At 51.0% G+C, this 26,629-nt stretch overlaps 1 protein-coding gene across 3 annotated transcripts in view; it reads right to left on the bottom strand.

Moving 5' to 3' along the window:
* The window catches only part of LOC149370670 (uncharacterized), a 38,003-nt gene extending 11,708 nt beyond the window's left edge, over positions 1–26,295 (bottom strand). The window contains exons 1-6 of one of the 3 annotated variants that reach the window (XM_089562738.1): positions 25,479–26,295; positions 15,652–15,991; positions 12,221–12,294; positions 10,834–11,017; positions 3,433–3,799; positions 1,257–1,543 (exon numbers count right to left, since the gene is read on the bottom strand). In XM_089562738.1, coding sequence (XP_089418864.1) covers positions 1,257–1,543; positions 3,433–3,799; positions 10,834–11,017; positions 12,221–12,294; positions 15,652–15,991; positions 25,479–25,606 — 1,380 coding nt within the window. In that variant the 5' untranslated portion in view covers positions 25,607–26,295. The remainder of the gene's footprint in view (positions 1–1,256; positions 1,544–3,432; positions 3,800–10,833; positions 11,018–12,220; positions 12,295–15,651; positions 15,992–25,478) is intronic. The other 2 variants (XM_089562732.1, XM_089562737.1) reach the window with 2 other exon arrangements.
* Positions 26,296–26,629: the final 334 nt, after the last annotated feature.

The raw sequence follows: 26,629 nt of genomic DNA, 5'->3' as shown, positions 1-26,629 counted from the left end.
ATATTAGTATACTGCATCTCACAAGCAGTGCGTAGCACTGTGGAACCTACAGCCCTCTCGTGAAAACATGGCTAGAGGAATAGAAGAAATAGTCCCTCAGATATTTGAAGTGCCGAACTATTTTTCAAACAACTGCTGCAGTAACTAGAAAGGTGGTCCGGACTTTTTTTGGAAAGTACAGGAAGCATTTCACTATCTACTTTAATTAGCACAGAAAGACTGCACCAACGCAGCGCTGAGGAAGCCTGCTCCGAAGTAGTGCGCAGCCTTTGAAAACGTGGCGTCCGCCGAGTCTCCTGCGTGCAGGAGCTATACTGGTCCTCTTTCTTCTGCAGGGATGGAGCCACCAGTCGCGGGATGAGGAGCTGGGAGGAACACATTTAAGCGGCGCGCGCTTTTCGGATTGGATCGGATTGCCGTACGTTCCGCAGTCCTGCAAACTACTTGTGAGGTCGAGTATAAGCCGCTTCGATGCCAGCGAAAAAAAAAAAAAAAACGCGGGCATCCATGCACCCTACACGTCTCTTATAAGCGGTTGCTTGACGAGCTAGTCTGGAATTGAACAGCTGGTGGGAAATATTGAAAAATTAGCGCAAGATGGGGACCGGCACAGCCCCGCTGTAAAGGAGAATCCTCTCTCTATCCATTCATCGAGCCTTAAAGGGATAAAGAAGCAAAATCTTAAAATTGAACAAAAACGCTGAAGATAGATTCTCGGAATGTGATTACACTAAAATCTAATCGTCACTTCGCATATTTTTTTAGCGGATGGTTTTATTTTCCATGTTTTATGAGCGCGCGCCAAGCCCTCCCAGCCGGCGCGAGGTGAAGAGCGTGACGACATGACACCCTCGTCCGACAGGAAACCGGTCGCGTCACTCCGCGATGTCGCACTACAGTTTGGGTAGACCAAACGATAAGGCTCCCAACCTCCGACGCTGCGGACGCAAAACTGGCAAAAACCGCGAGTAGCGATAGCAATCGTGCTCTTGCAGGAACAGTGGGCGCGCGGGTGTTATGACGTCTAGTCGCAGCTTCCACAGGTGGCCGCCAGGTGCAACGATACGGCAATAAATCGTGAAAATAAATGTGCTATCCGCCTTTTTTCGCTAAAATGCTTGTTGCATTTATAAATTTTAGCAGTCAAGCTCTTGTTTACATGTAAAAGAGCACCTCCAAAAGTTTGGTTCAGTATGGCTGCTAGAGAAGGAGACCCATGCAGTCTCCCCACTTAGCGGTAACCGCACTCCACTTGCCGTGTTTGCAGGGCCCGCAGACCTGTAAACAGAGCCCTCGATGACCGCTCTGGCGACAGTGACGTTGAGCCTGCCGGCTGCCTGCACGAGTAGGTAGCCTCCCGTGCCGTTGCCGACGAGCATCAGCGCCGAAGGGTCGGCGCCGAAGGCGGCCGCGTTGTCTTGCGCCCAGCGGAGCGCTGCCATGGCGTCCTCCTCAGCCACATCCCGGACGATGCCCCTGGCGAGGGGGTGCAGGAAGCCCAGCACACCGAGCCGCACATTGGCGGACATCACCACCACGCCGGCTGCGAAGAATATTGAGTTCAAGGAGAGGGCTGAGTCGGGCTGGTTGGTTCATGTTGAATGGTACCGCAAAACAGCGCTGACGGACGGGACGGAAGAAGGCGAGACAGACACATGCGCTGAACTAACAACGAAATGGTTTATTGCCAAAGAGAGGGCAATATAAAGCATAGAAGGGGAAAAAATGCGGTGCAAACATGACATGGCATTTGGCCTAGCCACGAACGGCTAGGCCAAAATTTAATTCTGACTGAGCTGCATTGAACCACTTCAAGACTCTGATTTCGACTTCGTATGCTGACACCAGCAGTTGATGGCTGTTATGGGTGATTTAGTGCCGAATAAGGTCTGCCAGGTAACAGATCTGTTCCTCAAATTCCCGAGCTTAACTAACAGCTAAGTGTCGTTACGGTGGAGCAATTGTCAGCAGAATAATCACAAGGCTAATCCCGCCAGTAGCTAACAGCCTCAAAGCAGCTCTTGAACGCGCTTAGAACCAGTGCTACTGACGTCACCACTGGAAGACATCGCACATAATTAATGACTAATTACCACGTAATGTTTAGTTTATTGGGATTTAACGTCCCATAGCAACTCAGGCTATGAGGGACGCCGTAATGAAGGGCTCCGGAAATTTCTAACACCTGGGGTTCTTTAACGTGCACTGACATCGCACGGTACACGGGCCTCTAGAATTTCGCCTTCATCGAAATTCGGCCGCCGCGGCCTGGATCGAAACCATGTCAAATTACTAATGGCAAATTAATTATTAATGACTGAATACTAATCTGCTAATTAACGACGCTTAAGCTTCGCCTTTAGGATTGGAACTCGACAGCGTGTTATAGAGCTGCCAGGGAGTCCACGGAACGCCACCACCTGTTATAAATTCAGTGAATTGCGTTGAAGACAGGACTGAGGTAAATGGTCAGGAATCGAGCCCCTGACCCTCAGGATGGGAGAAAGACACGTTACCGGTAGACCACGCAGGCATGTTCGTACGGCCTGCCTAAAGTGGAGCTTTATGTTTATGTCGTGTGGTCGTTCAAATTGCGATTTTGAAAGAGAAAACAGTGTCCGTGTCTGCATGGGCTAGAGGAACCACTGGCAGGATGCATTAACGATGTCGCATCATAACCTTAAAGGGGTCATAACATTATATAGCATTTTGTCAGCTATGCAATATCGGAACAACTGGGCAAAATATGAGATCATTTGGCACAACGAGTGATTTGTAACTGATTTTTTTTTTAATTTCTCCTGAACCGTGTGGCAATCAGACAACACTGGCGCTCTCGTGACCCATGAAGACATAAATGGACGGTCACATGCTTGCTCGCGATTGAACGACTGAACTGCGCACTGCTCGTCGTGAGCGCAGGGGAGTTGTTGTTCAGGCTAGGGGTGATGGGGGAAGTCACGACAGCGGGACAAAGGCAATAAAGGCCCGTGACCTTTCTAGCTTCTGCCTGCTCACGGAGACGTCACAACAATATGCCACGGCCGGACTCGATTCGGCATGCTCTGCTCCGCGCAAACCGTGCGCGCGCGGCAGTTTTGCAGCAGACGACGACGCTGTCGGTTTATGGCGTCACTCAGGCTGTTTCAACGTGGCCGTCGTTACCAGGCTTAGAGCCGACAATTTCAAACTGCAATTTCCAGCTCAAATGCGCGGATAGAGCCCTACATTTTTTTAAGTACGCATAACAAACGTCGTGGCTAGTACTTGCAAAGTAAAACCATGATCTGTTGGTAAACCACGTCATGATCTAATTCAAGGCGGGGCGTAAGTGTTCCCCAACTATTAAACAATGGTCACTGCCTGCGCGATGTTTTTTCTTGCTGTCCTGCACTCCGAAGTCTGATTAGAGTATTGAGTGAGGTATGTTACCCCGAGCGGCCAGCTCCTCCCACTCGGGCACGTCGTTGGTGCCCATCTGGAACCAGTGCATCGCGGCCGCCAGCACCAGACCTCTCTTGGCTTCTCCTGGAGCTCTGTCTGCGGGCGCCCAGATGTTCATGCGCAGGCAGTCCTCGTTGCCCGTGATTCCCGCGCCGCTGCCCCACTGGGCGCACGGAGGGCTGGCTACCACGGCCTCCATCACAGCGCATGGGTCGGACGCGTTGAGCGGCTCGGGTTTGGCGAAGCGTCGCTCTCCCTCTGTGCTCTGGGCGTACGGCACGCCCAGCCAGCGCGAGAGATTCGCTCCGCTCGCCGTCACCGTGCTGCCCACCAGAATGCCCGCGGTGGTGGCGGCCTGCGGGCAAGACCGGAATCCTTTGTAAAGGAGGACCAGCGCAAAATGGCTGCTGTACCTTCTTCGTTTTAGAGAGTTCTCGCTAAAAGCCAGCAATAGATACGTTAAGAGCAACAGAAAACTGAGCAAGCTGGTGGTGATTTATGTCCACGGAGCGCAATAAGATGCAGCCAAGAGGCAGAGGCGTCCGCACCACGAGCGTTGTGGTACGTAGCTGCGTCGCATGTAGCCCCAGCTTCTCAGGCGAGTATCAATTTCCACATGCTGGACACGTTAACATTGTTCACTTCTCTACGCGCTTTTTCCTTGAAAATAAGTCGAAAAAAACCTCGTTCTCGGCCTGCTCGACTAAAACTTGCTTTTCGGCTAGTTGGCTCATACCTCAATCATAAGGAGGCAGAGCTAAAAACGGCACAGAACACAGCAGAAACACAGAAGACAGGACGGCTGCTGTCCTGTCTTGCCCTGCTATTTGAGTTATGCTGTAATTCCTGTAAGCTGGAATTTCTCTTTCATATAGAACACCAAGGCCCCAGCGATCAAAGCTCCCGTTATATTCAGCAAGGACAGCTTGCAGACCCGCAGTGCTGTCGCTGTCATTCAGCTAACTTGAACGTGTAAGCGACTCATCGTTTTTATTTTTTGTTTGGCCACTGCTTGGCTACACAAGGCCCAGAATCACAGCTTACCACGGCGCCCTCCGAACTGAAGTTGAGAATGGTTGGGCAAGACGAGATGTTCGGACCAACGGAAGACTCATGCTCATCCGAGGCCCCACTTTGGCTCGACACCGCGGATGCCGTGGAGGTGTCAGCGACTGCCGCACGCCAGACCATGGAGCCGACCACGACGGTCGTCAGGAGAAGGACAACAGCGGCAGCAACGACGGCTGGCGCGACGACGCTGCGGTTCGAGGGTCACGTGACTCGGAGTGACACTTCACAACTGCACAGCATTAGGCTTTATGTTCTGTTTCTAAGTGCACTGAAACCAGGAAACAATGGTTCTGGGCTCGGCACACTTTGGCAGGGCTGCGGTTGCCTAAAAACAGTCGGAGCTAGGACAACGAGCGCACGCAAGGAACGTTCAATCGGATTTTGCTCACAGCGCAACAAGAACGGGACACGAGACGAAAGAGTGACACAAACAAGCGCTGAACTATCAACTGGTTTTTATTGAAGAACGAAAGGCGTATATATATAAACATTAACACACTTATCAAGACAACAGAAGTTATCTGGAAGGCACGTGGGAGGTCAGATAACTCAATTCCTGCTCGGATAATGCAATGGCATCGTGCCCTTGTGGTGAATATGGAAGGCATCCGTTACCTCGCGTTTTAGTTTATCGCTGTGTCGGAACAGGATGCGCGTGTTCTTGTAATCAGGAACGCATCTGCGCTCCTTGCATCGAAACGTAGACTGTGCAAGGAGGCCACCTTTTGCTCTCCTTTCTGCATGATCTTTCGCATGTTTGCATTGGCAGTTCCTGCAGTGCGCGTCTGTGTGGGAAAGGGGATAATTTTTCCTTGTGTTCTCATGCTCCATTAGGCACTTAATAGTTTGGCCAATGTACAGGGTCCTTCAAAATATGTGCGAACACGGCGAAGCGTGCCCGCGCTCCGCGGAGCGTCAGCGCATCCGGCGTGGTCGCGCATCGAAACAATGTGGCGCATGCGCACAGCAGACTGGAGGCGGTGCTTCGTGTCGTCTGCTACAGCACGGAAGCACGGCGCGCTTCCGTGCTGTAGCAGACGACACGAAGCACCGCCTCCAGTCTGCTGTGCGCATGCGCCACATTGTTTCGATGCGCGACCACGCCGGATGCGCTGACGCTCCGCGGAGCGCGGGCACGCTTCGCCGTGTTCGCACATATTTTGAAGGACCCTGTACATGGCACCACATGAGAAGGATGCCTGATAGTAAGCGCTTGTTTGTGTCCCTCTATCGTCTCCTGTCCCGTTCTTGTGGCGCTGTGAGCAAAATAATGATTGGTTTGGTTTGGTTTATGGGGTTTAACGTCCGAAAGCGACTAAGGCTATGAGAGACGCCGTAGTGGAGGGCTCCGGAAATTTCGACCACCTGGGGTTCTTTAACGTGCACTGACATCGCACAGTACACGGGCCTCTAGAATTTCTCCTCCAAAGAAATTCTAGCCGCCGCGGCCGGGATCGAACCCGCGTCTTTTGGGTCAGCAGCCGAGCACCATAACCGCTGAGCCACCGCGGCGGCCAAAATCATGAATACTTTCCAACTCGCACAAATTTCCGCCTTACTGAAGGTTCAGTCAGGACAGTAGAGATCGAGAAATAGTTAAAACGACGATGCCATTTTGGTGGCATTGAATGCTGATGTTTATGAGCACAAAGACGCCATTGCCTTATTCAAATGTACCAATCATTACTTGTTGTCTTCTGATTTACGGCCCGACGCGACGTCAGAGTTCAGCGGTTTCGAAAAAACCCGAAGTCATGTTGCGGGAAGCTGTGAAGTATGTTCACCATGTTTGAGAACTCAGTTTTGACGAATGCTAAATAAAGATTATTTTGAATCAATTGAGCGGTTTCATAGAGTTAAAGCGACACTTCTGAAATCTGCCTTCATACTGCCTCCATTTTTCAAGGCCCAACGGTATGTTTATAGAGCGACTGCTGTCGACAAAGCGGTGGTCTCCAAGTCCGAAATACTGACCGGCAGAGATTTTATCGTAAGCGTAAAAATTATACGAAGTTGTGCCGCCGAGTTCCTGCACTCCAGCTTGTGTAAAGTGAAAGCACTTTCACCTGCAGAGCTACTCCTTAACACTATAGGCGAAATTATGATCTTCGTAATGTTCTGAGTGCTGAAAAAGCGGTCTCCCTTACCTCTTGGGGCTTCGCTCTTCGGTGGCTGGAAGAGCAGGAACCTGTTCCGAGATACGTCGCGAGAACTGTGGCTGCAAAATGCGTTACAGGCCGTGTAAGATAAAGGATAGCAGCGCATATCTATATAGATAATCAATGCGGCTGAGTATGCCTTATCATTAGTTTTCCTCCCGAACGGAGCAGCTGATGAAGCGTTCAGTCTGTGCGAGCGAGTGGCGTAATCCAGTCTGTCAATCACCGTGCGATACGTCGTACCGCCGCTACTGTCGTCACCCGTCACCTCCCACCCTTTCTTCGTCTTCCCTCTCCCACTTTCTTCCCTCTTTCCACTTTCTTCCCTCTCCCACTCTATCCACTTTGGCACCTGCCAACTGAGGCTTCAGAGAGATGGACGGATAGATTTTTCCAACATGGTGGTTTTAATGTTCATGCGTTATAACTTTGCAAAGTCCCTTGAGACTAACAAGCTACAAAGCTATATTCGGATACAATTCAAATCCGGTTAATCCCGGTGCACTTCCCAGCCACCTGGCTGTCACGCTAGCAGGTGCAAGGGGATTAACCGCGACGTCATCGCAATCGGTCGCCGCCATTGGCTGGAGCGCCTCCTTTGACGAGCATTTGCCGTTTCTTGAGTTGCATCCAACTACCTGGGTCACACGCCCACACCCCCACTGGGCGGCAGATGATACCGAGAGTTCTCAACTACGACATACGACACGGACATCATTAGCCCTATGGAAAGTCCCCTATGCACTCTAGCTGGAAATCCAGCCTACAGCAGTTTTCAAGTTATCTCAACTACACTCTCGTAGCTGCGCGAGTACAAGATTTCGTGTTGATTCGTGCTGTTACGGAACTGATGTCAAACCAGCAAGCCCCACACCTTGTTCTGTTCAACTATACATATTGCCACCTGCAGATTTATGACAGCGTCTCTCATGTGCAATAGACGACATCTGTACCTACACAGCCACCGACATTCCCGGTTCCAGCCATCGTCTACTGGCGACGGCTTCATTTCTCGTGTTCAGGTTGAAGCTAGATTTACCAGGCTGCAATTGGAGTTGTGCACAAGATGTCTGATAACGGAATCCTTTAAGCCTACTTGAACGCTTTACTCAAAATTCTTAACAATTTGCCGAAAAAGCTCGCAGTACCAGTGTGCAACTTCAATCTTTAAAATAAACTGGAACAAGAAGATTTTGACAGAGGTCGAAGGCAAATTTGAAGAGCGAAGGTGAGAACATCCTCGTGAGACTTTGGTCGGACTGTCAAGTTTTTTATTTGAAATAAACTGCTCGATGCGCCATACTTAGTTCTTTCTTCAGACAATCGAACACTTTGTAGCACAAGGCATTGCTGAATTTCCTCCTGTGCCAGTGCAATCTGTTGCATTTTAATTCAATTTGATTTTAACCTTTTCTTCCTTGATTAGTTCCAGCTCCCGACTCTGCTACCGCTACAATCTACCATTCAGCGCACACGTCTTAATAATAAGCCCCTGGTGCCCTCAGAATAACAAAGACACAAGAAAACCCAAATGATATAAATTCCCGCCGAAGCTACTTCGCCCCAGTTCTTGTTGAAATCATGAGGCCGTCGGACATTTATTTTTTCTGTCGCCGACTGTGCCTCTGATCGTGGCCACAACCTGCAACGCAGATGGTCCTGCAGCACCTTTGTTTTTTTGTTTTAACCTTACAGCTCGAATTTCGCGAACACTTAATGCGTATCATTGCGGGGTCATTGCAGCTCGGCACGTTTACGCTTCCTCTCGAGAGCTTCGTCCGACCCCGATTGCTCGTAACCGTCATGTCGCCCACTGTGCTCTTATCGCTTCTCTCCTGTCATCACTGCCCACCCGCGGGAACCAGTGTGACGTAGAGAGTTTGTATGCGTGGCCATGGAGCTCGCCTCTCATTGTATGATGGCGCATACTCATCTCCTCCCAGCTCTGATTGCGATTGCAGCCTTCGACGTCCCTCCGCCAGCGACGCTCACATAGCCTCTTCAGAGACGACCTCTCCTCTTTATCGACCACGCGCACTCTGCCGCTACTGTGATCCTTCTCTCTCTCTCTTTAATGCGACATCACTAGAGGTCCCGCTCACAATAAAAGCTGGGGTCGGTCCGTCATTGTCTCGAAAAGGCCGGTGGCCCCCCTGCCCACCATTACAGCTATAAACGAAATAATTCAAAGAAATTCAATGCAGCTGCCTGCCCACAGTGGCACTGTACATCAGCTCATTGGTAGAGAGATAAGACAGCTTCCTGACGAACTATCTGAGCAAAAAATGGGCCTTAAAGGGTCAGTCTACTCACCGAGATGAGTGTATAAATAATGGCATATTCTGGTAGCTGGCACCCTATAACATCAATACGGAGGGAACTGCTACCGGTTTAGACAGGAATTTATATTTTATTTCGGCGTTAAAAGTCGCGTAAAAATGCATGGTGGCGACCCCAAACGTTCATTTTGTTCAAGAAAGTGGTAGTCTTTTTTTGTAGAAGCATAAGTGAATATACTACGTACCATTTGTATGCCCCAATGTCAGAGAAACGCACGTTTTGTTCTAGTAAACTGTAGAAGGCGTACCGCTCGCTTTTTCTGTAAATCACATGAATATTTATAGTTACACGTACGCAAAACGCAGGCACATTCCCACTTTTAGTTCAGCGTATGCTAGCAGAGACGCAAAAATAAACTCAGCCTATAGTGTCGCCATCTGGTCGTCAGGACGGGAACCGTTGCTGTAAACAAACCGACTCTCCACTTAAGCCTAGGAGCGGCAGAATCGTCACTCTAATTATTAAAATAAAGCAAATTTATCTCTTATATGTTTTCTTATGGGCGAAATGAGACGAAGCGAAAGACAGGCGCCCCATTTATGGCCAGTGAACGCACTGAAAAAGGCAGCAACAACGAGAATTCAGTCCGAAGCGAGAGGTCCGGCTTCGACGGGCGCCGCCATGTTTGTCGCCGCGCGGCGGAAATCCAGATGGTTGCCAGATGAGACTACCATCTCATACAGATGTGTTCCCACATTAATAAATTCTATTTTAAAATGTTCTACTGCACTCCTTGGGACCACAGCTGGCTAAACGGTAATTTGAGTAAATAGCTATCGTTTGCCGCAAAGAAAATATGGCCGATAAAATTCAGTAGACTGACCCTTTAAGCGTGAGCTTGAGAAGAGCAACATGGGTCGCACAATCCCCACCAGTTGTTTGAATCGCCGCATCGCTTACCGCTACACCACTCTCCCAGTATTGGTATGGGTACTTCCTGCGATCTATTAATCTTCGAAGGATTAGTTAGTTATATGGAGTTTTATGGCGCATAAATCTTCGAAGGATCCTGGGTATTTGCGCAAGAGGGGTCTGTAATGTCATTCATTGTACTCTTAAGGGTAGGTTGAGCGCCGTCCATGTTTTGCACCCACAGAACCTGCCCGGATGCCAAAGTGGCCAGGGCTCGTGCGTATATGATTTCGCAGTTAAATTATAGCTCAGCTCAGAACAACACCAAAAATGAATACGTTAGTGCCTTATCAAGTTTTTCCGTTTTATCGCATTAAGCCTTGTTGTCGCAGTTAAAAAAAACGGCGGTCGTAACTGTACGCTTAGGAATACCGATAGCAGAAGCTAGGTAGTTACAGCTAACTTCGTAGCTCTAACGTAATGAACACGACCGACAACCCACTTCACCAATAGCGCGCATTAAAGCCTTCATGCAATATAGATTAATAAAAAACACATACTTGTATGGACAGCAATTGCTCTTCAGTACGTCGAGCACGTTCATGCGCGCTTTTATTAGGGGCATGAGGGAGGTAAAAGTAACCGTTGTCGCCGTTTAAACAAATTCTTATATATATATATATAGCTTATATATATCTTATATACAGGTATAGATCAACCGGACCGGTTAAGCTAAATGAAATCCTATGTTCGTGTAAGCTCAAGAGAGAGTAAATCAAAGCAAACGCAATAGAACACTCGGAGGTCAAAGTGGGGTTTTGATGGCTGCATATGAATGCACGTACAGTTTCAGAAGTACCAGAAAACAGATGAATCGAAAGCAGTGTTCCCTTTCACGTTTTCCTTCTTTTACTCGGTCTTTTTTCTTGCCGCTGTTGTACCATAATACGAAAAAGGCCTCGCTCACCGGACGAGCGGTGGCAGATGCAGCGCCCCGCAGCCGGCTCGACTCCATGCTCAAAGGCCCGGCCACTCGCTGCGTGACAGCAGTCACTGTCGCTGTCGGCTGTCCAGCGTCGCTCTGGCCATGGGTTTCTGCTAAGGCCTGGGTCGGCTTGGGAGGCGCCGAGTCGACGTTCGCGTCTGGGGGCCTGCGTATACAACCAGCCTTGCTGCGAATACCCCGCAGGACGGCTGGAGAGCGAGCGCAAATGTTATCTCATACATTGGTGCAGGTAAAAGATATGTGCTAAAGAATCATGGCTACAATGCGAAAACTGGGGCTTATCTGAGGACACTCGTGAACTTGGAAACGTGGAAACTCAGAGAAACACGTTCTCGTAATTTAACATCCGTACTTGTGACTTTTTTTTCCCCTCACCATGAACCGACGAGCTATGGGAAGGCAAATGATAGGTGTAACGTTAAGAGACAGGAAGACAGCAGAGTGGGTAAGGGAACAAACGCGGGTTAATGACATGCGAGTCGTAATCGTGAAGAAATGGGCATGGGCAGATGTGACGCTAAGATAAGGTAAGCGATTCCAAGAGAAGGCAAGCGTAGCATGGGTGGCAGAAAGTTAAAAGGCCTGATTAGATTGAGAAGTTTGCGAGGGCAAGGTGCCCGTGGCTGGCACAGGACAGGGTTAATTGGGGAGATATAGCACAGGCCTTTGTCCTGCATGCAGTGGGGGTAGTTAGCCTCATGATGATGACGATGAACTACAAGCGTTCGACAAAGCGCATTGCAGCCATTGTAGTGACCATGTCATTTCCCTACATTGCCTCCCTTCATGGTCTCCTCATCAAAGAGGGCCATCGAAAAGTGACGCCTAATTTCGGGAGAGTCCTTGCGGATGGAAGTTGAAGCTTACGCCGACATTCAAAGCACAGCGCGAGAGACTGAAAGTTGAACACGCGGATGCTAGTCTGCGGCGATGGCGCATGGTCTAATGCATCAGCCAGAGAAGCTGATCTCATTTTTCATCATGAAAGAAAGGTTAATGCCGACCAAATGTTTGGGTCAACAGACGACGACGTTTCGGTTTACGTACGGAAGCCTTGTTCACTGCTACAGATGAAAGGTTAACGCCGACGTCGCCATCTATTGACTCCACACTGTTGGTCGGCGTTAACCATTCATGACGCAAAATGAACCCATTCCCCGACCAGACGAGATTTTGTTATACCTTAGATTCCAGAACCTGATCTGTTCGCGCCGCCGCGGGTTCGAATCCCGCTCGCGGCCATTTCGTTTATTTCACACTCCGACAGGGTGTGACATATGCGTAGGACTCGGGTTTTTTTTTCCCCTACGAGCCTTCAATGTTGTCGCATAAAAGTGGCCCTACTCACCTCTTGATTCCGATCTGTTCGATGGCTGGAAGAGTAGGGGCCCCCTCGGGGACAGTAGTTGGCGCGGTGTCTGGCTGCAAAGCGCGGTGTTAGATGCGGGTTATACGGTAATGAAGCAGAGGCGTCGGTGGGTTCCTTTAAAAGACTTTTCATTACTCGAAAGCAGATCAAGAGCTAGCAGTGGACGCCTTAGGATTTCCATTACTCTGCTATCCGCCATCCGCTTGCATCATGCATACCCTTCCAATTTTTTAACGGTATCACGCGAGCATCGCCTGTTCGCTTGATCAGTGCCCTGTGACAGATTGAATCGGCAAACTCGCCGAGAGTTGCCGCATGCGCACAAAGCCGAGGCCGCGGTGGCCGTCGTCTGCAAGGCTGTTCCAGGAGCTGCGCGCAGCCCCCGACCCTCCTTCGATCGGCACAGGCGCCGCCGGTATTGAGGAGAAGCCAAGTGCCGCCCAGCTGCAAACAGCTTTACTCAGCGTTTCTCCAACGAACCTTGCAATAAATCTTTCGTCTGCTCTTGTTTTGTTTGCAGTTGTATGCGGATATGGCTGTGGCCCACGATTTTGATAAGCAGGACATAAAAAATGCCAGGTAGTGCGGTAAGCGTAGGAAAGGGTCAGGGGCAGCGCGCGGCTCAAGGAACATCCTGGCAGACGACGGCCGCTGCGTCCTGGGCTTCGTGCGCATGCGGAAACTCGGCGAGTTTGCCGCTTCGTTCCGTCATAGGGCGCTGATCAAGCGAACGGTCGATGCTCGCGTGATACTGTTAAAAAATCGGAATGATGTACATTGTAAAGTATACCACTCCTACATCTGTTCTCTCCTCTTACTTTGAACTTCAGGTACAAACCCCGCACGGATATCTCCATTACCAACGGTTGCCCACCAATATTACGGCACTTAACGCCACAATGAACGTCGTCATAGGCGGATGGCTACTGCCCTTGAGGGCGTCGACCTCATTCACGTGTACTTCACTTAGTGGCATCAGTGGTTTAACGCAATCATTGCCACCGCGTAAGCCAACCGGGTGATTATGTGATGCTTATCCTACTGCTATGTCTTGACTCTGAGCATGTTCCCGGTTTCCCTCAGCTGCGTCCCAGTTCATGTAAACGCAAAAAAGAAGCGGGTGAACGTTAATTAAGAACAACGCAAGCACGAGCTACCGGGTGCTAATGTCTGCATTTTAATGCAGCTATGATTTGATCCTTGCACCAGAAACGCAGCAGGTGCTATATACTCCGGGATATTTTTATACAATGCAGAGAAAGCTATAGGGGGCGCTGCGTCTGTCACAGCGTCCCGATGTTTAGGCCGCAGGACAGCTGCCTGGCCCGTTGCTCGCTGCGTGGTTGATTCGGTTAGTCGTTGGTGTAGCTCGCGCCATCTGTGAGCTTATTTTAACAAGACGTGCCTAAACAATACGTCGGAATCAAAGAAACTGTTTTTGACGTGACTCAATGTGCAGTTGCACTATAAATACCCCTTAAATAACGAGTATTACCATTATATACTGTGCTTTGAAAAGAATTTTTTTTTTCTGCAGCCGCAGACTATCTACAGGATGTTTAAGATGTTACACAATTCTTAAAATAGGCTTTTTGAGTTAGAATAGCGCTTTTTTTTTCGGTTAAGCATTGACAGCGGTGTATTTAACAGGCTGGTTAAATAATATTGAATAGTTAACTTTTTAACTGTTACTTTTGGGCTCCTTAATTATTGAGAGACGTGTAGCCCAGAGTAAGTAATAATTATCAGTTTTTAGAATTTCAAAAACGCAGTTACCTTCGGCGTTGTGGTCCAACAAATGTTGGCTATTTCGACGAGTTACGTCATCTAGAGAGGTTGCGTTGCCTGCAAGCTTCTCGAAAGAGCATGCATTTTGGCGCCATGTAGCCAAAATTTGTTGGGCCACAGCACCGAGGGCAAACGTTGTGGGTACCTCCCTTAGTCCCTCCGCGCACGGGGTCAGCACGTAGCCCAAGAGTGGGCTTCCTTACCATGTCCCGAGGCGTGCGAAGAGAGAGACCCACTGCGTGGTTCGAGCACCGAGCCGTAAGGGGACCGGTCTGCTCTTGCCGCGCTCGTGCGCTCTCAATCCAAGAGCAGTAGCACGTTTGCAGCACACGTATTTATTGTGCTCACAACAGCGGTACACTCATACACAAGCACTGCATGCGGCACTCCTTCCACCCGTGCGCACCTGGCATCCACCGCCACCCGACAGCGGGCCGCAGACGATGCGCGCGCAGACCGGTGCGGCGGGAAAACTCTAGTGAGAGCAGCGGCTGACTCGGGTCAGCGGCGGCGGTTACTCGGCGGGTTTCGCCGGGCGCTCGCAGGTTCCGCAAGAGCGAGGCGCGAGGCTCTCGGCTTGCGATTTTCGGGACCTGTGCGACAAGGCACGCGAATGGCCGTCGGCAAAGGCCTCGGGGACAGCGAATATTGGTCGCTCACGTACCTTGTCGCTTGCGTCGGCCCGTGTTCCGCCCTCGTCGCACGCCCGCCACCAACTCTCCCGCGCTCCCGCAACCCGCTACCGAACAGCACAACTTCGCCCCTACGTCACACCCCCGCAACCTAATCAGCGGACCACGTAGCACGACCCCCCGTGGAGTGCAGCCTGGATCCCCGCGAGACCGGAGGGCCCAGCGGGTGGTTAGGCAGCGTCCAGAGCCGTACAGCGCCTCCGCTAGCGGACAGGGTTTCGCAGCAGTCGAAAAGGAGCAGCACAGGCTGCCCTCGAGACAGCGCGAATCCCCACAACGTGTTTTCGAAATTCTCAAAACTCATATTGATATTTCTTACGGTGGCCTAAATAATTATGGAGCCAGACAGTATAATAGGTAAAAAGTTAACTATTCAATATGTGTTAACCATCCTGCTGGTTTGCACGTCTTGGCTTTATTAAGTAATACACAGCTGTCAATCCTATGCAGAAAAGAACGCCCTTCTAACTCAAAAAACTTATTTTTATAAATTGTGTAAAGTCTTAGAACACCTTGTATATCTCGCTGCGTAGGAAGGGGAGGAGCGTTTCTCCTCTGTAGGTTTAGTTGCATTGCCAATTTATTTGTTTTGCTTTGTTTATTGGGGTTTAACGTCCCAAAGCGACTCAGGTTATGAGGGACGCCGTAGTGAAGGGCTCCGGAAGTGTCGACCACCTGGGGTTGTTTAACGTGCACTGTCATCGCACAGTACACGGGCTTCTAGAATTTCGCCTTCATCGAATTTCGACCGCCACTGCTGAGATCGAACCCGCGTCTCTCGGGTCAGCAGCCGAGCGCCATAATCACTGAGACACCACGGTGGCCGCATTGCCAGGGAATGTCGAGGAATATATTCATTCTTACGACTCCTTTTCCTGTGCTCTGTCTTTTCTAGATACTTCCCACATAGTGAGAAAAGATCTCGCTCACTGGAGGAGCCGCGGCACTAGCGATGGTAGCGCCGACGGTAGGGCCGACTGCAGGACCGACGGGAGAACTGACGGCAGGGCCTACTGCAGGGCCGAGCAGAGGAGCGACTGGCGGAGCGACCTCAGGAGCGACTCCAGGAGCAACCGCAGGAGCGACGTCAGCAGCAGCGGCTGGCAGGGGTGCTGATGTCGAGCTCAAATGCGAAGTCGCCGGCTGAGCAGTAGAGGAGGGGTCACCCTCAACGGTCGCTGTCGGCGCTTCCACGTCGGTCTGGCCCTGCGCTTCTCCATCTGACTGTGCCTGCTTAGGAGGCACCGAGTCGACTTTCGCTTCTGGGTGCCTGCAAGAAACCACTTTTGCTGTGAATAATCGGATCACTGGCCAGAAGCGTCACGAGCACAACTCTGAAACGAGGACTAATGTTATGAGGACGCATGCGTGATGAGCTTCACCTTCATTGTATGGGAACAAGCGGAACACATCCTCTTGATAAGATCTCCCATACTTGATCTTATGGGGCGTACGAGCGGTGTTCTTTCGCTGGCTGGGTTTAGCTGTGTTTTTTTCAGCGAGCCAAGGAATAATCATGATAAAATATTTTCATAATTGTGAAACAGTAACGACAGCCTATTATTAGAGTAAATATTGGGTTCTTTGACAGAATCGGGATGAAAAGATGGTTTAGATTCGCGAAAAAAGAAATAGAAGGGGATAGCTAATGCGTTAATGCCCATATATGACGAACTGGTCATTGTCTACTTAACATTCATAATTCCCTGGGCGCCCTTATGCCACTCCTGGCGCAGTGGCCCAGCCGTTAAGCGATGCGCCACTGGCCTGCGTTGGCAGGTGCTGCTACCGGTGGGACTTGTGCGATCCAAGTTGCTCCTTCCAGCAACTTCTCGCGACCAATCATTGATTTATCTGCCACCTGCCACGGTGTGCAGTTTGCTCACAATCGGGTGGGCAGGTTGTTATGACGCCACAAGGTCACGAGACCTAGATGGCGCACCTGCCTTCTAGGTTGCTGCTCGGGGGATTTTTCGCTCACGTTCAACGACATCGACGACTACGCCGGCTTTTTGCGACACAGGCTCCCTAACGCTATCGAGTTAAAATGCGTTTTGTCACCAAGACGACTGCACCACTCAGAATTAACAACAGAGAAATTGAACGAATTAGGCTGGTGTGGATAGGCTCGCAAACCATACACCACTGTCGACCTGTGTCTCATCGAACGTAGAAGGGGGCTGAAGATGGTTCCTTCAGCCAAGATCTCTAAGCACTCCGCTTCACACGTTGCGAAGGGTTGAAAACAATACCTACATCGCACCGTATTAAGGCTGTATTTATGGGCCAGTTCCACCTGCATCAACGGACGGCGCATTCCCGAGTGCGCATCTTATTCCGCCCACTCTTCTAGGCGAGTACTCTGTTTTTGTCCGCCAACTGTAAAGGGTCTGACCACCACCACCTTATCGAAGTGGAGTGCAACAAAGTCCGCCTGCAAAATATTTTTGGAACAGTTGAACGCCTCAGTTTTCCCCATGTACTGTGCGATGTCAGTGCACGTTAAAGAACCACAGGTGGTCGAAATTTTCGGAGCCCTTCACTACGGCGTCTCTCATAGCCTGAGTCGCTTTGGGACGTTAAACCCCATAAACCAAACCAATAAACCAAACCAAACGCCTCTGTTTTGGTTACGATGCAGAAGCAATTTCCTCCGCGGAACGGACTTTATGCTGTCAAGTTTTTCTTGTAACGGGTATTGCAGACTCCTCTAGAAGCGCCCTAGCCCCCTCCCCCCGAAATTTCCGGAGCCCTTCACTACTTCGTCTCTCATAGCCTGAGTCGCTTTGGGACGTTAAACCCCATAAACCAAACCAATAAACCAAACCAAACGCCTCTGTTTTGGTTACGATGCAGAAGCAATTTCCTCCGCGGAACGGACTTTATGCTGTCAAGTTTTTCTTGTAACGGGTATTGCAGACTCCTCTAGAAGCGCCCTAGCCCCCTCCCCCCGAAATTTCCGGAGCCCTTCACTACTTCGTCTCTCATAGCCTGAGTCGCTTTGGGACGTTAAACCCCATAAACCAAACCAATAAACCAAACCAAACGCCTCTGTTTTGGTTACGATGCAGAAGCAATTTCCTCCGCGGAACGGACTTTATGCTGTCAAGTTTTTCTTGTAACGGGTATTGCAGACTCCTCTAGAAGCGCCCTAGCCCCCTCCCCCCGAAATTTCCGGAGCCCTTCACTACTTCGTCTCTCATAGCCTGAGTCGCTTTGGGACGTTAAACCCCATAAACCAAACCAATAAACCAAACCAAACGCCTCTGTTTTGGTTACGATGCAGAAGCAATTTCCTCCGCGGAACGGACTTTATGCTGTCAAGTTTTTCTTGTAACGGGTATTGCAGACTCCTCTAGAAGCGCCCTAGCCCCCTCCCCCCGAAATTTCCGGAGCCCTTCACTACTTCGTCTCTCATAGCCTGAGTCGCTTTGGGACGTTAAACCCCATAAACCAAACCAATAAACCAAACCAAACGCCTCTGTTTTGGTTACGATGCAGAAGCAATTTCCTCCGCGGAACGGACTTTATGCTGTCAAGTTTTTCTTGTAACGGGTATTGCAGACTCCTCTAGAAGCGCCCTAGCCCCCCCCCCCCCCGCCCCCCGAAATTTCCGGAGCCCTTCACTACTTCGTCTCTCATAGCCTGAGTCGCTTTGGGACGTTAAACCCCATAAACCAAACCAATAAACCAAACCAAACGCCTCTGTTTTGGTTACGATGCAGAAGCAATTTCCTCCGCGGAACGGACTTTATGCTGTCAAGTTTTTCTTGTAACGGGTATTGCAGACTCCTCTAGAAGCGCCCTAGCCCCCCCCCCCCCCCGCCTCCTCCCCCCGAAATTTCCGGAGCCCTTCACTACTTCGTCTCTCATAGCCTGAGTCGCTTTGGGACGTTAAACCCCATAAACCAAACCAATAAACCAAACCAAACGCCTCTGTTTTGGTTACGATGCAGAAGCAATTTTCTCCGCGGAACGGACTTTATGCTGTCAAGTTTTTCTTGTAACGGGTATTGCAGACTCCTCTAGAAGCGCCCTAGCCCCCTCCCCCCGAAATTTCCGGAGCCCTTCACTACTTCGTCTCTCATAGCCTGAGTCGCTTTGGGACGTTAAACCCCATAAACCAAACCAATAAACCAAACCAAACGCCTCTGTTTTGGTTACGATGCAGAAGCAATTTCCTCCGCGGAACGGACTTTATGCTGTCAAGTTTTTCTTGTAACGGGTATTGCAGACTCCTCTAGAAGCGCCCTAGCCCCCTCCCCCCGAAATTTCCGGAGCCCTTCACTACTTCGTCTCTCATAGCCTGAGTCGCTTTGGGACGTTAAACCCCATAAACCAAACCAATAAACCAAACCAAACGCCTCTGTTTTGGTTACGATGCAGAAGCAATTTTCTCCGCGGAACGGACTTTATGCTGTCAAGTTTTTCTTGTAACGGGTATTGCAGACTCCTCTAGAAGCGCCCTAGCCCCCTCCCCCCGAAATTTCCGGAGCCCTTCACTACTTCGTCTCTCATAGCCTGAGTCGCTTTGGGACGTTAAACCCCATAAACCAAACCAATAAACCAAACCAAACGCCTCTGTTTTGGTTACGATGCAGAAGCAATTTCCTCCGCGGAACGGACTTTATGCTGTCAAGTTTTTCTTGTAACGGGTATTGCAGACTCCTCTAGAAGCGCCCTAGCCCCCCCCCCCCCCCGCCCCCTCCCCCCGAAATTTCCGGAGCCCTTCACTACTTCGTCTCTCATAGCCTGAGTCGCTTTGGGACGTTAAACCCCTTAAACCAAAAAAAAAAGCCTCAGTTTTCGGTTACGATGCAGAAGCCATTTTCTCCACTGTCACAAAATTCGGCGCATTTTAGAAACAAACAAAGAAAAACCGCCGCGCGCACGGCGTCTCGCCGGCGCGAAACCAACGGGAGAGAGAGGAAGCCCCCGCCGAGCGCGTGCCTCTCTCTCCACCGCCGCGGCTTGCGCCGAGGAAATGAGTCATCCCCGCCGAGGATTCTCGAACATGCGAGTCGGTTCTACTGCTGACCGGAGGAAAAGGGCGTAGCCTTGCGTGCACTAAGTCACGTCCCCCCTCCTCTGCACTCGGACGTCGGCGACGCCGCCACGACGGCGCCACGCTAGAACACGCTGGAACCTTCGCGAAACGACTCCTGACTCTGACCAATGGGGACGCGCGGCCAGTGAGAAGAGAGAAGGGAGACAGCACTGCAAATGCTGCGTGTATGTGCGCGCCTACCCTGGCGCGTTGAACAAACAGACGTGAAAGCGAGCCTATAAAAGAGGACGTTGACCGCTATCAGTCAGTCCGGACCGCCGTTTAAGCTTCATCGAAGCGCGCCCGTTCGACTCCCGGGGAAAACACCACTCGGCCAGCATCGGACCAACGAGGCAACGTTCGCCTGTCTGCGGGACGGCATCGTCATGGAACTCTGGTCGTCGGACTGCCGCAGTGCCCGGTGAACAAATTGTGTTTTGTTTTTTTACCTCTCTCTCTTGCGTTAGTGCACTTTAGGTGCAATATTGCCTCTGTATTGTAGTCTCTCTCTCGAGTTTAACTTTGCACGAATTGCATTGTTTGTTAATCACTTGGTATGTGTTTGTACTAGTGATTGTGAAATCCTCTGTATCGTCTGTTTGCTGTATAAACTTTGTTTTGTTTGTGAACCTTTGGCTCCGACCCATTCTCTGGCTTGCGACCAGCGAAAGCTGGGCACCGAACGCCCCAAAACCTATTGTCACTTGGTAGCTGGTCTCCGCTGAGTTTGCCACGCTGAGTCGAGGGCATCTCCTGCGAGTCCGAGACTGCTACCCCCACACGCTCTAAGGGTGTCTGGGAGCTTCCCACCTAAAAGTGCGCGAAGTCTGGGTGACAATATATTCTGGCGTCCGCGACAGGACGTTTGGTGTTTGCAAGCACAGGGAACGGAGAAAGAGTCGGAAGGAGTTTACGAAGAGGTCGTAAACGAGTGTTAGCAGCAGAGCGATATTGTGAGGTGCCGCGCAGAGGCGGTTGGATACGGTTCCCCGAGTTGAGCCATGCTCGAGGCTTGAACAGCTGAGATTCCAAAATGGATCTAAGAGATATCGTGAAGTTGGGTCGTCAGCTGGGCCTGGAAGAATCCGAGATTGCGGATTGGGTGAACCAAGAAATAGAAGGAAGAGAGAAAGAACGAAAAGAGAACGAGAAGAGGCAAAGAGAGATGGCTAGAGAAGCCGCCGAGAGAGAAAGAGAAATGGCTCGAAAAGCCACTGAGAAAGCGCGAGAAGAAGCGCAGAGAGAAAGGAAAAATGCCCGAAGGGAGGCAGAGAAATCTGAATTGAAACAAGAAGAAGTTCATCTAGAGAATGAGATTCTCATGAGGGATGAAGTGAGAAACAAGAGTGAGCTTCAGCTCAAAGCTCTTAGGAACTAAGAAGGGGCAAGCGTGGTAGAGTGCCAGAGCCCTCTCAGAAATGCTACCGATGCAATAAGATAGGTCACTACGCCTCGGATTGCCGTAGCAACGTAGTGAGCAAGAGAATGCCTGTTTGCTTCAAGTGTGGAGATAAAGGGCATAAAGCAGCGGCGTGCCCAAGTCTCGAAAAACTAGCACCACAGGTATCGCAACCCTGTGGCTCTTCGTACGACGGCGAGGAGGAAGACTTTAGGGCCGACTGCGTAGAACAGGCGTACTGGGAGAAACCTCCAGTGTTATGCACAGTTACGTGCATCAGACCAGGGTCTCTAACTGAGGGAATGCCGGTTCTTCCAGGAAAAATTCGTGGAAAGTCGGTTTCCGTTCTGAGAAGCACAGGAAGTACCGGAGTCTTCATCAAAAGGGAATTGGTCTCCGATGAAGAACTTACTGGAGAAATGAGCCCTGTGTATTTCTTGGATGGTTCCGCACAGCTGTTACATGAAGCCAGAGTGCACGTGAACACTCCGTACTTCACCGGAGAAGTGACAGCGTTGTGCATGGAGCGCCTACTCTATGACGTCATCCTGGGTAACATCAAGGGCGCGAGATCGCCGAACGACCCAGAAATTTGGGCCACCGATGTGGCTGACGACACCGTCGCTCCCCTTACGGAAGAAAGGTCGGCATGCGATAGGTCTACAGAAGAGACGGCGGCGCAAGCACAAGCGGAGGTTGAGGAAGCGGCGTGTCATTTGTTAGCCTCTGCTGAAAACATGTGCAGCAATAACGAGACTGATTCGTTGGCGACCACACAAGAGGTTGTGACTAGCTCCACAGATCAAAGCCTGGTTATGGAACAGCCCGTCCCTACAAGTGAGATTGAAGAGAACGAAGACAACACAGGAGAGTCAATTCCTCAGGAAAGTCAAAGTGTCGCTACTACCGAGGTAGTAGGCACTGAGAAGGTCTACCTGACGCTTCAGTCAGGGTGCACCTTAAGGAAGTCGGCTGATGACGACGATGAAGCAGTTCGGTCCTCCATCGAGAATTCCGAGTGCAACGCGTCTGAGTCTTGCAGTGCAGACCGCCGGACAGAGGGGTTAAGGGGCACTGAGTGTGAAAGCTCAGACGTTGCAATAGCTCAGGAGAGCGCACTCAGCGAATACACGGAAACCGTTCCTAGAGAACCCTCGAGCAGCGAGGAAACCTTTGCCTATGAGAAAGGCTGGAAAATTTGTGCCCATGAAAAGTGCGAGAAAATTTCTGCCTCTGAGGAAGGAGTAGGTGCAGTAGAAGGAAAGTCTGCTTACGACTGCACTGAAAGTGTCCAACTGACTGAAAAAATTGAGAAAGGAGAACTGAACAGTGAGGAGAACGACTCTTCAAGAAGTCCTGAGCCATGCTCAGAGAGCCCCTCACGAGAAAGGCTCCGAAAGAGGAAAAAGAGGAAAAAGGGCTTGGAAGAAGAAAGTTCAGTCCCCGATGAACAAAAAGGAGCTGAACCGGTGGTTTCAACGCGAGAGCCCGTCTCGGATGATGCAAGTGAAAACGAACCGGGTGTGCTCCCTAGAAGAGCTTGGAAGAAGGAAAAAAGAAAGAGAAATGAGTCGGACACCCCCAAAGCAGGTGAAGCCGAAAAGCAGAAGCCCTGGAGAAAATTCAGGGAGGAAAAGAACAGAGACAGAACCAAGCTGAAGACAGCCGAGCCGAATGCAAGCGAGCTGCACGAGCACCGCAGCAAGGTCAGAAAGAAATTCAGAGGAACGAGCCCAGCGTTCAGTAAGGACTCCTTGTGGAGGCGCAAAAGAAAGCAGAAGAGCGCGCGCCGAGGAGAACACGAGGAGCGGAGCCGTCATGAGCGAACCGGCGTTAAATTCGTTCGCAACAGACGCGCTAGCCGCAGGAAACGAAGAAGGGCTCGAAGTCTGGGCACAAAACCAGAGAGGAGTACGAGTAGGAAGCGGAGCCAAAACCGCGTTCGGAAGAGAAGCTTCAGAATGAGGCGGAAGAAGAGTCCAGCCCGCGACAGAAAGAAAAGCCGGAGCCGCTTCCGAAAGGGAATTAAAAGCGTGACTGAAAGATTGAAGGAAACAGTAATTCTCCGAGCCCGCTGGGTAGGCCGAACTTGGAAGTATAGGCGAAAGCGTGCCTTGTACTTGCGTGCTCCATGTTTGTAGCCTTGTGTTAATGTACTGCCCAATCGCGGCGTGTATTTATGTGCATTGTGAACATTGCACTGTGTTGTGTATGTGAAAACATCATGGTAGTGGTGTATGTATTTTCACATGTAGATTGTGAGCGCATGCATGGGCGCGCGAATTGTACCGCCAAACTGCGGGGTGTTTTGGAGTGCAATCTGTCTATTGTACTGTGTTATGTATGTGAAAGCATCAAGGTATTGATGTATGTATTTTGGCATTTGCCACAGACATTGTGAGCGCATGCATGTGCGCGCGAATTTTGTGTTTTGTGAATATTGTTACACAATATTCTTAAAGGAAGGGGCAGTGTCACAAAATTCGGCGCATTTTAGAAACAAACAAAGAAAAACCGCCGCGCGCACGGCGTCTCGCCGGCGCGAAACCAACGGGAGAGAGAGGAAGCCCCCGCCGAGCGCGTGCCTCTCTCTCCACCGCCGCGGCTTGCGCCGAGGAAATGAGTCATCCCCGCCGAGGATTCTCGAACATGCGAGTCGGTTCTACTGCTGACCGGAGGAAAAGGGCGTAGCCTTGCGTGCACTAAGTCACGTCCCCCCTCCTCTGCACTCGGACGTCGGCGACGCCGCCACGACGGCGCCACGCTAGAACACGCTGGAACCTTCGCGAAACGACTCCTGACTCTGACCAATGGGGACGCGCGGCCAGTGAGAAGAGAGAAGGGAGACAGCACTGCAAATGCTGCGTGTATGTGCGCGCCTACCCTGGCGCGTTGAACAAACAGACGTGAAAGCGAGCCTATAAAAGAGGACGTTGACCGCTATCAGTCAGTCCGGACCGCCGTTTAAGCTTCATCGAAGCGCGCCCGTTCGACTCCCGGGGAAAACACCACTCGGCCAGCATCGGACCAACGAGGCAACGTTCGCCTGTCTGCGGGACGGCATCGTCATGGAACTCTGGTCGTCGGACTGCCGCAGTGCCCGGTGAACAAATTATGTTTTGTTTGTTTACCTCTCTCTCTTGCGTTAGTGCACTTTAGGTGCAATATTGCCTCTGTATTGTAGTCTCTCTCTCGAGTTTAACGTTGCACGAATTGCATTGTTTGTTAATCACTTGGTATGTGTTTGTACTAGTGATTGTGAAATCCTCTGTATCGTCTGTTTGCTGTATAAACTTTGTTTTGTTTGTGAACCTTTGGCTCCGACCCATTCTCTGGCTTGCGACCAGCGAAAGCTGGGCACCGAACGCCCCAAAACCTATTGTCACTTGGTAGCTGGTCTCCGCTGAGTTTGCCACGCTGAGTCGAGGGCATCTCCTTCGAGTCCGAGACTGCTACCCCCACACGCTCTAAGGGTGTCTGGGAGCTTCCCACCTAAAAGTGCGCGAAGTCTGGGTGACATCCACGGAACGCGCTTTATGCTGTCAAGTTTTTCTTGTAACGGGTATTGCAGACTCCTCTAGAAGCGCCCTAGCCTCGCCCCCCCCCCCCCCCCCCCCCCCGAGTTCCGCAATTACCAGAGAATGGACGGAGTTTCGTTCGTTCCCCCCGTTCTGGTTCGGAGGAACGCAAAAACTCCTTTAAGGGGGGAGCGTGTGTATTTGATACGGTTACTAAGTATGCCGCCGTGCCTGTATCCGTATCTTCGCTAGCGAAGCGGGCACAGGCTGCCCCCGCGTCCGAGTTCTCCCATGAGCGCATGCGCACGTTCAGTGAGCTGACTCAGGCCTACCGAGCCGAGAGAGAGCTCTTTCCTCCACTCCACCCCTCCGTAGACAATTATTACCAAACCCTTTGGGGCCGCCTCCAGACGCGAGCCTTCCCATTGCATTATATTAAGTCCCGCTGCCACCAAACCCTCACCAACCCCTCCTGTCCACTCTGCGACCACCCCACCGCCACCCTCGCCCATATCATATTACAATTCCCGGCGAATCCTCCCCCTCGGTCTCGAGCATCTCGCCACCCGTGAGGACCATGGGAGACCCTGCTACGCTCTGAGGGCTCGGTCCAGCAGAAGATCGCCACGGACCGGGCTTCAGATGTCATGGACCGCAAGAACGCTTTGATGTAGTGCAGCCGTGCGGGGGCCTGCGTTCCCCAAACTTTTGTTCTAATAAAAAAGTTTTTGCCGCTACTACTGGAAGAGGAATGCGCATGGACAGGGGAGAGTGCTTCAGGGCTGTGGCTTACTTGGCGCTCTCCTTGCTGCTGGAGGACTTCTCGCCGTGAGACCTCCGATGCTTCTTGTGGGGCTTCTCACTGCGCATGGGCCGGGAGGTCTCGGCAGCACCGGTGTTCGCGTTCGGCGCGGCGTCCATGGTGGATAGTTCCTAAGAGCCGAGTACACTAGCGCACGTAGAAGCGACGCACTTCTTCATCGACTCCTCGTGGGGCGGGAACGCGCCGTTTCTTTCTTTCTCTTTCTTGTTCTCGTCGACATATTTTAGCCTGCTGGGAAGTTTTCGTGAGATAGGGTTAACATGTCGCTACTTACGGTGTGAAACGCATTAAAGGGCCAGAGAGGGCAACCCCATTGCTCCCAAAGTGAGTCAGTGAGTGAGTGGACAACTTTATTAAGCTCTAGATTTGCTTTTCTTCTGCGGCTGTCGGATGGCTTCGTTCATCTGCTTGTACAAAGAAAATTCATTATTTGGCTTTTTTTGCTACGTTTCTTCTGCAGGAAAAGACCCGTTCATCGTCAAGAAGATTGGATTTAAATATTTTCTCGCCAGGCGATTCAAACCCGTAGGTAGGAAAGACTTTTATTGCTCTAGAAAGGTGCTAGTAGCAGACGAGAAAGAAGAGGTGCATCTTCCTTCTTTTTTTTTTAAACGCGATGTTGATTGCCTCAGGGCATAAAACGGCATGTAATGATAAATGAGGATGCCTAAATAAATGAGTAAAGGTTCGCTGATCTAATGAAATCGAGCAGTGAACGATGATGAGGTCCTTGTGTCCAAGCGGTGTATGAAGCACTGTTATCGGGCGAAAGACCCGCTGCCGCCAGGTGCCGAATTCTTGTCGGATTCAACGCCGGGCAGACCCACAGCAGGTGGTGAATGTCGGCCTCAAGATTTCTGTTCTTGCAGACTGGACACCCGGGGCGGGGAAATACACCTTCGAATTGCGGCCACTTTCGTGTAACGGCCGGAGTTAGGGCAACCCCGACCCGGATCCTCCGAAGCGCAACCTCCTCTGCACGGGTAAGACCACGGGGGAGGGTTACCGCACACGGAGGGATTAGAGCACGTGTGCGGCGCCGGAGGTGTTCCTCGTTGGGCGTGCTGGATCAGACCTTGTTGGCAACCCAGATCACCGCTGGAGAGCCGGCTCTCCCACTG

The sequence above is a fragment of the Amblyomma mixtum genome, chromosome 1 (genome assembly GCF_055824585.1).
Source record: "Amblyomma mixtum isolate Tamu chromosome 1, ASM5582458v1, whole genome shotgun sequence".
Taxonomy (NCBI): Eukaryota; Metazoa; Arthropoda; class Arachnida; order Ixodida; family Ixodidae; genus Amblyomma; species Amblyomma mixtum.
Note: the sequence above shows the minus strand (reverse complement) of the source record. Positions and strands in the feature narration are given on the sequence as shown.